This window comes from Neovison vison, chromosome 7, assembly GCF_020171115.1.
Source record: "Neovison vison isolate M4711 chromosome 7, ASM_NN_V1, whole genome shotgun sequence".
In the NCBI taxonomy this organism is placed as follows: domain Eukaryota; kingdom Metazoa; phylum Chordata; class Mammalia; order Carnivora; family Mustelidae; genus Neogale; species Neogale vison.
Window position 1 is genome coordinate 203,117,573 of NC_058097.1, and position 14,092 is coordinate 203,131,664.

At 63.3% G+C, this 14,092-nt stretch overlaps 1 protein-coding gene across 1 annotated transcript in view; it reads left to right on the forward strand.

The window, feature by feature from the left end:
* Positions 1 to 5,597: 5,597 nt before the first annotated feature.
* Positions 5,598 to 14,092, forward strand: part of MUC5AC (mucin 5AC, oligomeric mucus/gel-forming) — a 49,712-nt gene continuing 41,217 nt past the window's right edge. Inside the window, exons 1-3 of the mRNA XM_044260351.1 lie at positions 5,598 to 5,889; positions 6,072 to 6,186; positions 8,140 to 8,433. Of these exons, the coding sequence (XP_044116286.1) occupies positions 5,598 to 5,889; positions 6,072 to 6,186; positions 8,140 to 8,433 (701 nt within the window). The remainder of the gene's footprint in view (positions 5,890 to 6,071; positions 6,187 to 8,139; positions 8,434 to 14,092) is intronic.

The following is a 14,092-nucleotide window of genomic DNA, read 5'->3' on the forward strand; positions in this document are numbered from 1 at the left end:
TCACCTGCGGAAGCCCTGTCCTGTCCTGCTCTTGGCACGTCGCAGAGCCGGGGCGGAGCAGGTGTCCCCTCCGGGACTTCCAGCTCGGACCGCAGAAAGGGGCTCTCCGGGGTCTTAGAGGCTCGGGGCGTGTGTGCATGTGTGACTCAAGTGGGAATGTGCACACGTTTGCGTCTGTGTGAGGGACCGTGCCTGGACCTGGGTCTCTCTGCCGTGAAGAGCTTTGTTCTTGGTCCGCGACCGGGGCAGCAAGTCGGCTCCGCGGCCGGGGCAGGCCTGGCCGGTCTCTCCTGCTGCTGGCCGTGCCCACAGGGCCGCCAGCCCCTAGACCCCACGTGCGGAAGTTCAGATTGGCTCGGCGGAGGCCAGCGGGAGGCTGGCCTTGTGTGTGTGCGCCACCGCCTGGCCACCGGCCCGTGGTATTTGGGAAGCGGTCGTGGGAGCGGAGCCACCAACATGGGAATTTTAAGGAAGGGGGTCCTCTGGTCCTTTTCCGACAGAGTGCCAGGCTGCTGGGCTGTCTGGGTGGCCGTGGAGAGAGCTGGACCTGAGCCAGAGCTCGCAAGGTCAGGCGGGGCCCACTGTGTTTTCCGAGGGGGCAGACCCTCAGCCTGACCGGCAGGCGAGGACATGGGGTGAAGTCACCTGCGAGTACCCTCAGAGCCCGAGGGGAGGCCCCCAGGGTGTCCCCCCATGAGTCCACTGCAGTTTACCTTGACCGAATGGAGGCTCTCCGGGAGGCTGGTGCCCACGGTGGGCTCCGCAATGCTGGGGGCCAGTGAGCGCTTGCACTGCGGAGACCAGAGCCCCCTCCTGTGCACTCACTGTGTCCCTAGGAGCCAGCTGAGCCCTCCCCGACCTGCCCCTGCCGGACCCAGGGAGGGCTGTGATGGGCCGTCAGGATTCGTCCGCACGACCCCGGGACCCACGACCCTGGGACCCGGAGGACAGTCCAAGGCCCTCCTGGCCTGAGGGTGGGGCCCAGAAGCCCCAGCATAGCTCCTTCTGGTGATGGCAGGAGCCTGCATCGTCCCTGGCCAAGACCTGTGGACTTTCCAGGGGGCAGGTGCCCTGGACTGGCCTTGCAGCCGCCAAGTGACCTCCTGGAGCAGGAGGTTTGCTGAGGGCGTGGGCTAGGGCTCCCAGGCTCTGCTGCGTGGCTGCGTGGGGGCTCTGGGGGCGTCAGAACCAGCCTTTCCGTAAAGTGGTCGTCCGTCATCGTGTCTCCCCCGCGGCTTGCACCTGTTTCGAGGTCCCCGCCCCCAGCCCTGGGGCCTCCAGGGCCTTGAGCTCTCGCAGCTCCTGGAGCGTGGTGTGTTCCGTGGGTGTGGAGCCCGGCTCCGGGCCTGTCCTAGCGGTGGGTCACTTCTGCCCTGCCTGGCTGAGCCCCTCCAGCCGGACCACCGGCAGGACAGGAACGGGGCGGGGGGGCTCATGGCCTGCATCCGGTTGGGAGGACGGTCAGCCTCGGGCCAGCGTCCTCATCCACCTCCTGGCTCTCCAGCTGCGAGGCGGGGGCTCTGGGCGACCAGCGGTCGTCCAGGGGCAGCCGGGCAGGCGCTCCCCGGAGGGACGCGTGGACGCTGTGTGCCCTGTGCGGCAGTCTGGCCCTGCCCGAGCCCGTGGGTTGGGGGAGCTCTTCGTGTCTTACAGGATGCCCCTTCTGCTCCCTCTGTGTCCGTGAGGGCCCTGCTGGGGATGCCCTCTGCCCAGGAGCAAGCGCCTTGGCCGTGCCTGCCCAGCCCTCTCTCTGCAGCTTCCTGGCCTCGGCTCTCCGGCAGAGAGTCCCCGAGCCTGCTCTGTGGGGGCCCCGCACTGCTCCAGGCCTGGTTTCCAGCCAGGGAGGGGTCCGTGTGGAGACCCCAGTGTGGAGGCCACCCTTGCCCCGCTGTGGGTCCTCCTCCTGTGCCCTGACAGCCTGGGTCCCACTGGAGATGCGGCTCTGTGCCCTGCCTCTCGCAGCCTTTGGGTGCAGCAGACCACAGGGGCCTGGCCTCAGATGTGCTCCATCTCGTGTGCGGGGAACCCAGCCTGGTGCCCTTCGGTCAAGCTGGGGTTTCTCAGTGAGGGCTCAGCAGAGCAGGGGCCCCACGGCCCCCAGACCCTTGCCCTGCTGGCCCAGCCAGGACACTCTTTTTGGGGTCCCTCTGCCCAGAACCAGACGGGCAGGTGCTGGAGCGTCCTCTTCAGAGGAGGAGGGTGGGTGCAGGGGAAGGGGGTGAGAGGCAGTGAGGGAGGGGCTCCGGTCCCGTCTGGCTCTTCCGTCTTCCTCATCCGGCCCACGTCCCTGAGCTGCGTTGTCCTGGGGCTCGGTGGGGATGCGGGACCTGGATCAAGGGCCAGGTGGCAGCTGCTCCTGCTGTAAGCTCGGACGCTGGGCCTCACGGTCCCTGCTGCGCCTGAGGGTGCTCTGGGGAGAGGGGCCAGGCCACCCAGGGCTTGACGTAGTGTCCAGAGGTTAGGGCCTGTCTTGGCCACACTGGCCTACACTGTCTGTCCACACGCGTCCCCTAGATTAGATGCGTGCCTCACAGTGCTGCTGCCCCTGGTTCCGGGGGGGGGGGGCACCGCGTCCCGTGGGGCAGGGGGCAGGGGGCATTCGCACTCTCAGCAGGCGGGCCTCACGGGCCTGGTGTGGCCTCCAGAGGTCTGTCCGGCTCAGACTCTGGCTACGCCCCAGCCTCGGTCTGCTGAGGCCCTGGGATGCCCTCCCAGCCCCTCCCCTCCCCGTGGGATCGTGACCATAACCACAAACGGACGGTGGCCAGCCTGCTGCCCACCAGGCCTCCCGGGGGCTCATTCTTCACCACGGGGGGAGGTGGCAGAGCCCGGGCCCCTGCCCGGCCCCAGAGAGCGAAGGGGCTCTGGGGTCACCCTGTCGGGACGCGATGTCCAGCCTGACGCTGGTGTTCCTCCTGGGCTCTGCCGGGCACCACGGGCGAGGGGACCCCCGGGTCCCACCGTCCCGCCCTCAGTCGTGGGGCCTCCGTGGAAAGAACCTACCCTGAGCAGCGTTTCCTTGAGCAGGAGGCAGGGCGGGGGGCGGAGGCGGCTGCCCCTCCTGGCTGCCGCCCACCTCCTTCTCCAGGGGGAGCGTCCGTCTGGAGTCAGAGCCGCGCCGGCTGTCCGAGTGGTGAACACGGGCTCCTGCCGGCGCGCACCACGGGTGCCTCTCGCAGGCGTGGCCACTCACGACCTGTGGGTCCTGCTGAGGGGTCCGGAGCGGACACGGCGCCGGGGCAGAGGGCGGAGCCATGGTTCCCTGGGACGGGGCCCTGGGGCAGGCACCGGCCGCGGGGTGGCGCGGACACACTCCCCGGCGGGCACGGGACGGCGCGGCTGACAGTTACCGGACAGCCGCCACCGAGGCGGCTTACGGCCGGTGAACCCGACTTCCAGACGAGAGGACTCTGACCGTTGCCCAAATCGGCCAAGGCTGTTCGCCACCTTCTGACGGGTCAGGCACTCAGGCTGGGGGGGTTCGCTGGGCACCAACCGCCCCCCCCCACCGCGTCCCAACGACCCCAAGCAAGTGGGGCTTTCCCAGGATCCAAGGACACTCCTGGCCGGTGGGCCGGCGGCAGGTGCAGCGCCGCGGGGCAGCAGCAGGGGGCTCGACGGGCAGCGCCGCACCCGCAGGCTCGGGAGGAAGCCGCCGGCCTCCGAGGGACGAAAGGAAGCGGCCGGTCTCCAGCGTGGGGCCGCGGAGCGCTTTCTCTCCCGACGGACACGTGGGCGGAGCGGGAACCCCCTCGTGGCCCGTGGATCTGTCGGTGCTGCTCGGGCCCCGCGCGGTCACGGCCGGTCCTCGCGGCGTGTTCCGGTCACTCCCGGGCGGAGCGCAGGAGGCGGCGGCGCTGCCGGACCCTCGCGGGCTGCCCCACGCCGCGGCGACGCGGGAGGGAGGCGCGGGTGCCGGCCGGGAACCCAGAGCCGGCCGCGCGGTTTCCACACAGCCCAGGCGCTTCGGGGGACGGGCGGGGACGGGGCAGGCGGAGCACGCGCCCGCTCACGCCTTGGGCCAGGGGCAGAGCCACTGGGTCTGCGCGGCGAGCTGGGGGTCGACCCTCACCTTCACTTCACAGAGCGCGAGCTGGAGAACACGGGAGTGCGGCCTCGGGTCTCACCCTGCGGCCAGCGTGGTCCCCCCCGTCCTGCTGCTCCTGGGCGCCCTCCCTGCGGGGTCGGCGGGAGCTTGGGCATGTCCACCTCTGATCTCACTTGTCAGCCGGCTTCTTTGCCGGGGTGGGGGCATCCAGAGAGGCGGCGGGCTCCTCCCAGCAGCTGGAGTCGGTCACTGGGCTTTCCCCCGGTCAGTGCGGCTTCACTGCACTTTGCCTGTCTGGGCTCAGCGAGCTCTCCAGCCACTGTCCACTATCCTGCACGGCTGCGAGGCACTCCTGGTCTGCCCACGACAGGGACGGGCTTTGCCACAGCTCTGCAAGGTGAGCAGTGGTGTATGGGGTCGCCACGCCCCCTCCCTGGCCCTTGTCCCTGAGTTCCGGCCAGGCCCCTCCCCAGGGAGCCTGGACACTGCCCCTTCTGCAGCCTGGACCCCAGCTGCCTGCCCCCCTCCACTGTCCGAGCTGCCCCCTACTGCCGGCAGAGTCGACTCCCACCATTGCTTGAGGATCCCAGAGGGAACTGGACCCATGCTGAGAACCTGGGGGGTGACCCCTGCCGTGAGTGTGGGCCCCTCTGTGACCCCACTTAGTGCTGCTGGCCAAGACCCTCCTGGGGAAGGGCGCCAGACAGGGCTTCCGGCACAGGCAGCCCAGACCAGTTCACTGGTGTTCACCGTGGCCTCCTGTGTGAAAGCAGCCCAAACGAGACCCCACCCCACAGAGCAGGTCCCTCCCTTCTGAGGCCTTTTGTCTTTTACTGCTGGGGTAGGACCCCCGTAACTGCCCCATTGTTGTTCCTCTTCATGAAATTAAAACATTCTGATTGTGGTAAAATATACAAAAAACGTACCGTCTCCCCGTCTCTAAGCCCACGGCTCAGGGGCACGAAGCGCGTTCACACTGTTGTGTGGCCGTCCCCGCCATCCGTGTCCGGAGTTTCTATCCTCCCAAATGGAGACTCTGTCCCCAGGAGATGCTGACACCCATCTGCCCCCCGGCGCCCACCGTCCACTCTCCGTCCCCTGAGACACCGACCCCCATCCCTCCCCCGGCCCCTGGCCACCGTCTACTCTCTGTCCCCGTGAATCCGGAGACTCCAGGGACTCCATCTGGGCGGGATCCTGCAGTATCTGTCCCTCTGAGTCATATTCACTCCGCATCCCGTCCCCCAGGTCCTTCCTGTGGCAGGCGTCAGCGTGTCTCTCCGTGTTCAGGCTGAGGGACAGTCCAGCACGTGGCTGGATGGTGTGGGCTTGTCAGAAGCCCCTTTTCAGTTGTTTGGGGGATCCCAGAGTCTGAGGGAGGAAGGAGTGACAAACCCAGGCTCTCAGGCCCACCTTGATGTGTCCCCTTGAGCAGACCCCCGGGCTGGGCCCTTGCTGGAGCTGGGCTGGGCAGCTGTGGGAGCCTCCGACCCAGCCGCCCGGGCGCGTGCAGGAGGTTGAGGGGAACAAATGCCGGGGGGTCTGGCCCATGGCCCTGGCTGGTTATCGCCATTATGGCCCCGATACACATCTTTCCCCTCGGCCCACGGGCACCGCGGCCGACTGCCGACCTCCATGGCCGGGAGCCGGGCTGGGACAAGGCTGGGAGAAGTGGCGGGTCCTCACTGGCCTGCGTCCCCGCGGCATCCTGCTGCCCCTTCCCGCTCAGCTGCCCCCCAGCAAAGCAGCCTCGGGCTCTGTCTCTGCGCCCTTCCGCATCTCTGTGTGTCTGTCTCCTAGACCAGCTCCCACGTTGGTGCTAGCCAGCGAGTGGGTCATCAGTGAGGTTTCATTAAAACCCCATCAATCTTGGAACCCAACGGGGCCGCCTGGCCAGGCCCCATGTGCAAACAGGAAGCACTGTGTGGACAGCCCCATGGTTCGGGGGTGGGGATGGACAGCCCCCTGCAAGCCCCAGCTCTGGGACCGTCCCTCCCAGTGGCGCCCACACGTCCTCACCCAGGTCCCTTCCGAGTGCAAGGGGACAGTGGCCCAGCCTGGCTGGGGTTGAGCTGTCCCGGAGACAGGGCAGGGGGCCTCGGGGACCACGGCAGCCTCATCCCTGCTGCCCGGCACAGGCCCGGCCCATGGGGTGACTCGCCAAGAGGGGGGCGAGCGGCCATGGGAGGGGACGGGCCCCAGGACCCGGAGGCAGCAGCTTGGGGCTGCTCAGTGTGACCTGCTGGGGCTGTGCTGGCTCCATCCTAGGTCTGGCTCCGTTGGGGCTGGGGGCCCTGCAGGTCCAGCTCCTGGGTCCGGCCTGTGTTGCTGGGGATGCCGGCGGCTCCTTCCGCCCATGGCAGCCCCGTGGGTCATATGACAGGGGCACGGTGAAGGTTGGACCCGTGGAAACCGCGTTCCCCAGCGTCTCCACTGGATCCTGGAGCGTGGCGGGGTGGCGGCCGGGGGCTCCGTAGGAAGGGCTGTGTGGCCCGTTCTCCACCATCCTGGGCCCGCACCGTGGGGTGTCTGTCCTCTGCCCTGGCACCGAGGGCAGCTAGAAACCTGTGTGCCATGGCCTGACCTTGGCCTGTCCCCACCAATGCCACCCCTCGCGGGTGGTGGGGACCGAGGCAGAGTGAACCCTGTGCATTCTGGGGGCGGTGGCCCTGCTGGGGAGGGACAGTGGCCGGCAGGCTCTACCCCTTCACGTTGCCCCAGATGACTGCAAGCTGGGCACAGGGCAAGCCAGGGGGCTGTCCCTCTGACGGACCTCCTGGCCTCAGCTGAGCAGGCAAGGTAGGGCTGCTCGGGCCCCAAACGCCGTGACCTGACATCTGGGGCCCTTGCCTCTGTTTGACCTGCCAGCACGCATGACCCCCCAATTCCTTCCAGGCCCCGGGCACAGCCACGGCTGGACGAAGGCCGGGCTGGGCAGACCACATGCTCCTCACTGCTCACGTAAACCCGAAGCCTTGCTCTGGTGACCCCAGGCTTCCCTGGCCTGCAGCACGACGGGAAGGGCCAGCGAGGTCCTGCTCTCCCCGGGCTGCTCCTGTGGCCCTGGTCATGGGGGCCCTGGAAAGGGTGGGTGTGAGTTCTACAGGTGGACCGATGGCCTCCCCGCTGCCCCACTGGTGCCCCGAAGGGAGTTCTGCTTTGAGCACCCCACATGCGGTCGTTAAACAGCAAGGGGATGGTCTCCAGCCCAGTGGGCTGGCGTGGGTGGCTGCTGGGAGCCCTTGGGGGGGTGGCAGGACAAGGTCCCCGAGTCCAGTATCCTGCGGTCCAGTGCCCTGCACGGGGGCTGCCTGGGGCGGCGGCGGTCCGAGACTCTGTGCTGAATGTTCTGGTCACCGCCCGTGTGACTACTATTTGCCATCCTGTCCCCTGAGCTGTGAGGTCCACGGGTGGGGCCACCTCCTGCCTGTCCCTTGTCCTCCTGGGCCTTGGCTAGGACGTGCTCTGCCGGGCAGCCCAGCCCCAGGGACGGTGCGTGGAGGCAGTCTGGCCGTTGGGGAAACCTGGCTCTGGGCCACGGGCTTCTGCCCACCGGGCCCGACCTGCCAGGAGGGGCGAGAGCCCAGGCCTTGAGATCGGCCCTGGGCATCGTGGGGGGGGTCGTTCAGAAGGGGCATCTGGAGACCCTCGGTCCAGCTGTCGGCCCCCAGCGCCCTAGCCCCTTCGTGACTGAGGCCTGAGCAGTGGCTCCTGGGACACTGGTCAGCCTCCGATGGCCCAGGGTTCGGTCGTGGCTGAGTCATGTTTCCCCTCCTTCCCGCAAGGACCTGGCCTCTCCAGCCCAGGGCATGTCCCCGAAGGCACAGATGAACAAGGCCTTTGTTTTCCCAGGGAGGAGGGAGCCAGAGACCGTATTTTCCGACGTGACTTTTGCTGTCCTGGTGCCAAGTACATGGCTAACAGGCCTGTGAACCCTGCGGGGCCGCAGCCTGTGACTCAGGCTTCCCCAGGGAACCCGGAACCGCTGTGCCCTGCGCTGTGGAGATCCTGGATTAGCCCCGGGGCTGGAGCCCTCGGCTTTGTCGTCCTGCGCTGTCATCAAACGCCCGCTAATCCACCACAACCCTCAGCCAAGGCCGCGGTTGGGGCCCGGCCTCCCGGAGGCAGGCCCCCTCTGCCAAGAACACCTGCTCAGACGGCTCCCCAGGAAGCCCCCCGTGGGTCAAGGGCTCCGGGCAGAACGAGCGCTCCCCTGGGCACAGCGGTGCCTGCTGCATGGTCGAGCTCAACCCGTTTGCTGAACGAGAGAAGGAGAGCGGTCCCACCCACGGCCGTCGGGACGCGTGTCCGCGGAGCCCCCAAGTCCCCAGGCCTCTCGATCTGCAGGCCCACGCGGTCCTGTCCTCTCGTGTGGACGGCGGCCGGTGTGTCACATGCCGAGCAGAGCGGGTGCCTTCCGTGCCTGCGCCCTCTGCCTCAGCCAGAGGGGTTGGGGCGGCCGGGCTTTCCCTTTCTCTCCCTCTCTCTCTTAATTGAGGCAAAAACCACTTAACTTAAAATTTACCAGCTTGGGGCGCCTGGGTAGCTCAGTGGGTTAAGCCACTGCCTTCGGCTCAGGTCATGATCTCAGGGTCCTGGGATCGAGTCCCGCATCGGGCTCTCTGCTCAGCAGGGAGCCTGCTTCCTCCTCTCTCTGCCTGCCTCTCCGTTTACTTGTGATCTCTGTCAAATAAATAAATAAAATCTTAAAAAAAAGAAATTTACCAGCTTGACGGTTTGTAAGTGCGGACTCAGCAGCACTAAGTCCCCACGGAGCGCCCAGGAAGGAGGAGGGAGGGGTGCAAAGGGCCGACTTTCTGGGCCGAGCAGGTGCGCGTGGTCCGTGAGGTGGCCCCAGGGACAGGGACGGGCCCATGCAGCAGGCCTGCGGCCTCACGGGGTGAGCCCTTCAGAACACACTGCGTCCACCCAGTTCGGGCCCAGTGATTGGGGTCTGGAATTTGGCCTCAAGCATCCCAAGGACTCTCTGGGGTCAGGGCCCCCCCTGCTCCCAGCGCTGACCCGAATCTGCCCCTTCACACTGCCAGTGCGTGTGAGTCGTCTGTCCCCCGAGCCCCAGCATGCTCCAGAGGGCGGAGACCCACCAACGCCGTGGGACAGATGCAGAGGAAGGAATGAAGGAGTCCAGGGGGGCCAGGAGAGCGGAACAGTCCAATGAGGGGTCGAGTTCCGCATTGGGCTCTCTCCTCAGTCCAATGAGGGGCCCGCGGCCTCCTCAGTCCACAGCCAGCCAGGGAACTTGGGGTCTGCTAGCCAGGGTGACACAGGCCCCTCCTGGCACTGCCCGCGGTGGACAGAGGCCGGCTGCGCTGGTGGGCGGTGGAGGCGGGTGGAGAGCAGGCGTGACCTTCCTGTACCTGTCCGCTTGGGGACGCCGTGCCCTGCCACACCCCCTCAAGTCAGCTTGGCCAGTGCTGTCCCCTGGGGCAGGATGGGAGGTGCCAGGCATCCGGCAACCCCAGGCCAGAAAGGCCAGCAGGCTTTGCCCCCAACTGTGCCCAGTACCAGCGGTGGCAGCCTCTGTGTGCGGGCACCGCTCCATGGGCGCACCGGCTCTTCCAGGTGGAGGGACGCTGGGGACACCCCGAGCTGGACCCTGCGCTAGGTCGACCTGCCAGAGGAGGCCCTCCCCTGGAAGGACCCAGCCGCACCTGAGGGTGACAACCAGCAGTGTGGCGTAGACAGTGTCCCACTGGGGGCCTGACCCTCCAGGTCCCCAGCACACTTCCTGCCAGCCCCACAGCATGTGGGGCAATGCCCAGGGGCGAAGTCGCTGGCCAGCGGGCCTCTGTGGAGCATTTGCTCTTTGACACGCTCTGGGTCGGCGACAGAATGTGCCTTGTTCAGCCCAATTACTTTTGCGTTCGTGTAGTAAATCCCTGAGGGGCAGTGGTCACCTGCTGCCGGGAGCCGGGCAGGCCTTTCTCTGGACACAGAGGGAGCCACAGACACCGGCCCATCCGAGGGGTCGAGCAGGGGTGGGCAGGGCTGTGGGGGGCACCACCTGTGGGGTGAGGGGCTTCTCTGTGGGTAGATGCACTGGCCTGGGAGTCCTGGTGCTTGGGGACATCGGGGCGGGGACGAGGGTCTGGGCCCATGTGCCCCTCAGGAAGCGGGCTGTGGGGGCGGCGGGCTGCTCCTGGGGAGGTTGGCCCAGTCTCATCGCCAGTGCTTCCAGGGCCCGAGGGAGGGGACAGGGCTGTGGTCCCAGAGCGGCCCAAATGTCACCCCACCATGCCGGTCACTTCTCGGTCCCCCTCGTCTGCTCCCAAGCAGCTTGCAGGGTGCGGGCACGCTGGCCACACTCCCAGGTGGTTTCCCCGGGGCCTACCCCCCTTCAGCTCCCACCTTGGAACCACTTCCTGCACCCACCAACCTGTTGCACCCCACAGGACAGGGAGAAGCTCGCACTCTCCCCATGCCCTTTACCCTGGCAGACAGCTTTGTGGGCAGGGATCTCATTTCCTCCTTCTGCGTGCCCAGTGCCCAGTCCCGGGGAGGAGCCTGGGGCCATGATACGCCTGCCCCAGTGCTCTCAGTGTCCAGCCAGAGAGTAGAGACCCAGAGTCACCCAGCAAATGCCCCCCTGCCCACAGCTGCGTGATGGAAAAGGGGTCCAAGGACTTGGTCCTGGTTGCAAGACTGGTCTGTGTCCAGCCATGCAGGAAGGGGGTTAGAGGTCCTGACATTTTCCTGCCACATATGGGCATCCCCGCCAGCCTAGGGCCTGGCCACTTCCATGGATGGAGGTCCCTCCTGGCCCAGCTGTCCTTTAGGTGGGCATGGCTCCAAGGTAACCCCCACTGGGAAGGGGGAGGGGACCCTGCTGGACAGCTGCGCTGGGGCAGTAGAGTGAGCCCCTCCCTGTTCACCTGTCATAGCCTGGTGTGGGCTTCTCTTGGGCCTGGCCTGGATGACCTGGCAGATTAAGGCTGTGTGCACCCCAGTGCATGAAATTGGCCTTATCGGGCCCAGGATGTTGTCTTAGGTGGAGCTGGCAGGCCCGGGTGGGGTGGGCGTGCCAGGCCACCAACGGGCAGCGCGGCTCACCCCCGCCCCATGGCCGTGGGAGGCTAACCCTCCGATGCTGGGCTTTAGGCTGAGACCTCCGCAGGGCACCCAGGAGCCCCTTCCTCCTCCCACTTCTTCACCGCCTGACCATGCCCATTCTGAATCTTGGCCCCCAGGATGCCTGCCCACTTCCAGCCCCATGTCTACCTGTAAGTCATACTCTGCATCCGAGCCTAGCTGGGACACCCCCATGAGACCCGCCTCACCCCCCTGCAGGCAGCGAAGTCTTGGAGTCTGTCCTTGACCTCCTGTTCCCCTTTCCTGTGTCTGCAGATAGGGGATGGGGTTCTGAGGTCAAGTTCCCAGATTGGGCCCTCAGGCTGAGCCCCGGGTTGCCCAGGCCTCCTGGGAACTTGCTCCAGCCTCTGTCACATTGGGAGACTGGGCCCGGGGCCCCAAGGCTGGCCCAGAGCCAGGGTGAAGTCACCAGCTGGGCAGAGGAAAGCAGACACCCCTTTGTCTGCAGCCTTGGCTTCTGCTTGAGGGTCTCAGGGGGTGAAAAGTCAGGTGAGCTGAGGAGCCTGTAGTCTAGACAGGTCCCAGCCCCAGGCAGTGGGGGAGGGGACCTGGACAAAGATGCAGAAGCTCTCAGAGCAAGCTCCCCGTGTCTCTGAGACCTCTGGGAGCCTCCTGAGGGGCCAAAGGAGGGATAGCCAGGGCCATGGTCCTGGGCTCAGGCTGGGGATCTACTCCACCATCCTCCTCCCACAGTGAGGCTCGGGAAGACCCACCTGGCGGGGGCCAATTCTCAGGGACTGCCCTGCGGCTTTCCTTCTAAGGGCCATGTTAGACCCACCCTTCCCTACCCTTATCACATGCACCTAGAGCCACAGCCCAGTGTCAGCCTGTTCCCCCTGCCCCTAACTAGCGTCAGACCTTCTCCAGGGTGGGTCTCACCTGCAGGGCTTGAGTGAAGAGGCTGGGCCTGTGGGGAAGATGTGGTCATGTCATATGTTGTCACTGACTGATAACCTACCTGACTCCTGAGTCTGGGAATGAGTTGAACCCATGGCCCTTATGAGTAGGGACATACCAGAGGTCAGGAGAAGCCATCTCAAAGCAAGCAAGCAACGAACAAGTCAAACCACCTAAAGTGGAAAGAGTCATTACTATTACAGCAAACATTTCCCTTGGGAAGTGGGGGGGCATAGTTTTGGAGGAAAAAAATAAAAAGGAAAATGAAGTGTATTTTAGATAATATTAATTCAAGAAACATTGACTCAGCGAAGCCAAAAGTGAAAGATGGATGAGAAAGGAAACAGACTGAGATGAGAGAGGGTGACCATCAGGCAAGTGTATGAAGGAAATAGAAAGGGAAGCGGGTATCTCTGGCAAAACCAGTATGGAGCAGGGTGACGGTGCACAGCATTGAACAAGTAGTGCGGACAATGTCAAAAGTCCTTTAGAATAAAGAAGAAAAGGATGACAGGATGAGTCATCCTGAGAAGAAAAGGATGACTGGTGTGAGTGGTCAGTGTTTCTGGAACAGGTCATATCAGACTAGCACGCCTGCCAGTAAGGATGATACACTTGGGTCAGAAGATAAAATATGACAGTTTTAAGTATGGGGAGCAACTAAGAGCAGAGGCAACCAGATGGCTACTGCACTTGAGAAAGAGAAGCCAAAGAGGAATGGTCCACATCTTGCTGGCTTCCCCAGGAAGAACAGCCCCGAGTCGCAAGCACTCTGGGCAGCGCTCAAGGAAAATGCGGCTTGCTCATGGGACTCAGGAGTCTCAGGTCCAAGCTCAAGGCTGCTGAGAGACTGAAAGTTAGGAAGGAAGGTATGGAAACAAGGCAGCCATAGGTTATTGGTTGAATTCTTAAACATGGCACATAGTCAGGAGCAACTCTGGCAGCGCGGTGGAAAAAAACAGTGGACGGCTGACAGAGGCACGAGTCTGGAGTTGAAGTCGGCCACCTTTGAGACACCTGATGAATGGCTTGCACTTCCCATTAAAACTCCATCAACACTGAGTCTGGGGTAAGGACAGGAGCTGTGGCTTGGAGTCACTGAAACCTGACACAAAACTGAACGATGTCCAGATAACAGAGCCTAAAGCGTCTTCCCCTAGATCACCAATCCACCAATAATTTGCCTCCTGCCAGCACCAAACAGAACACTCTTGCAATGAAGATGACAGAATCTAAGTCTCTGCCATGTGTCGCACACGAGGTGAGAAGCGCACGGAGTGAGAGTGTGACCCACAGCCGAGATGAAGAGAACCCCACAGAGATCATGCTTTGAAATTACAACACAATTTTTAAAAAAGCCATTATGAGGATGTGAAGTAACTTCCGAGGAACATGGATATAACGGAAGGAAAAGAGATGAGGAAGTTCAGGAGAGATGCAGAAACTCTGGAAAATGACCAAGTGGAAACCCTAAAACTGAAAAAAAAATCTGAAATAAAATAGTCATGTAATGGCTATGAATGAGTCATCATTAACAGAACATAGGGTAGTGCACAGGGAAGAATCAACAAGTTTGGAGGAGGTGAGTAGAAATGATCTATACTGAGGAATGAAGACGAAATGCTTGTTCTAAAAAGTCTCAGTGACCCGAGATAATGTCAGAAGTTAAGTTGATTGTAGAGAAGAGAGGAAAAAGGTGATAGAAAACATATTTGAAGGGAAAAAAATGACCAAATGTTTTCTAATTTGACTAAAAATTAAGGATCTTAGTTCCAAGGAGCAAACCCTAAGAATGAATAATAAAAAAATCACATCTATGCACATGATAGTAAACGTGCTAAAAAAAAAAAAAAAGTAAAAGAAAATCTTCAAAGTGGCCAGGAGAAAAGATACATATAGCATACAAAGGAAACAAATAATAAAGTGGTAGATATAAATCCAATAATATAAAAATTTACAATAAATGTAAGTGGATGAAACTCTCCCATTAAAAAGGCAATTATTTTCAGATTGGATACAAAAAAGCATGGGCCAACC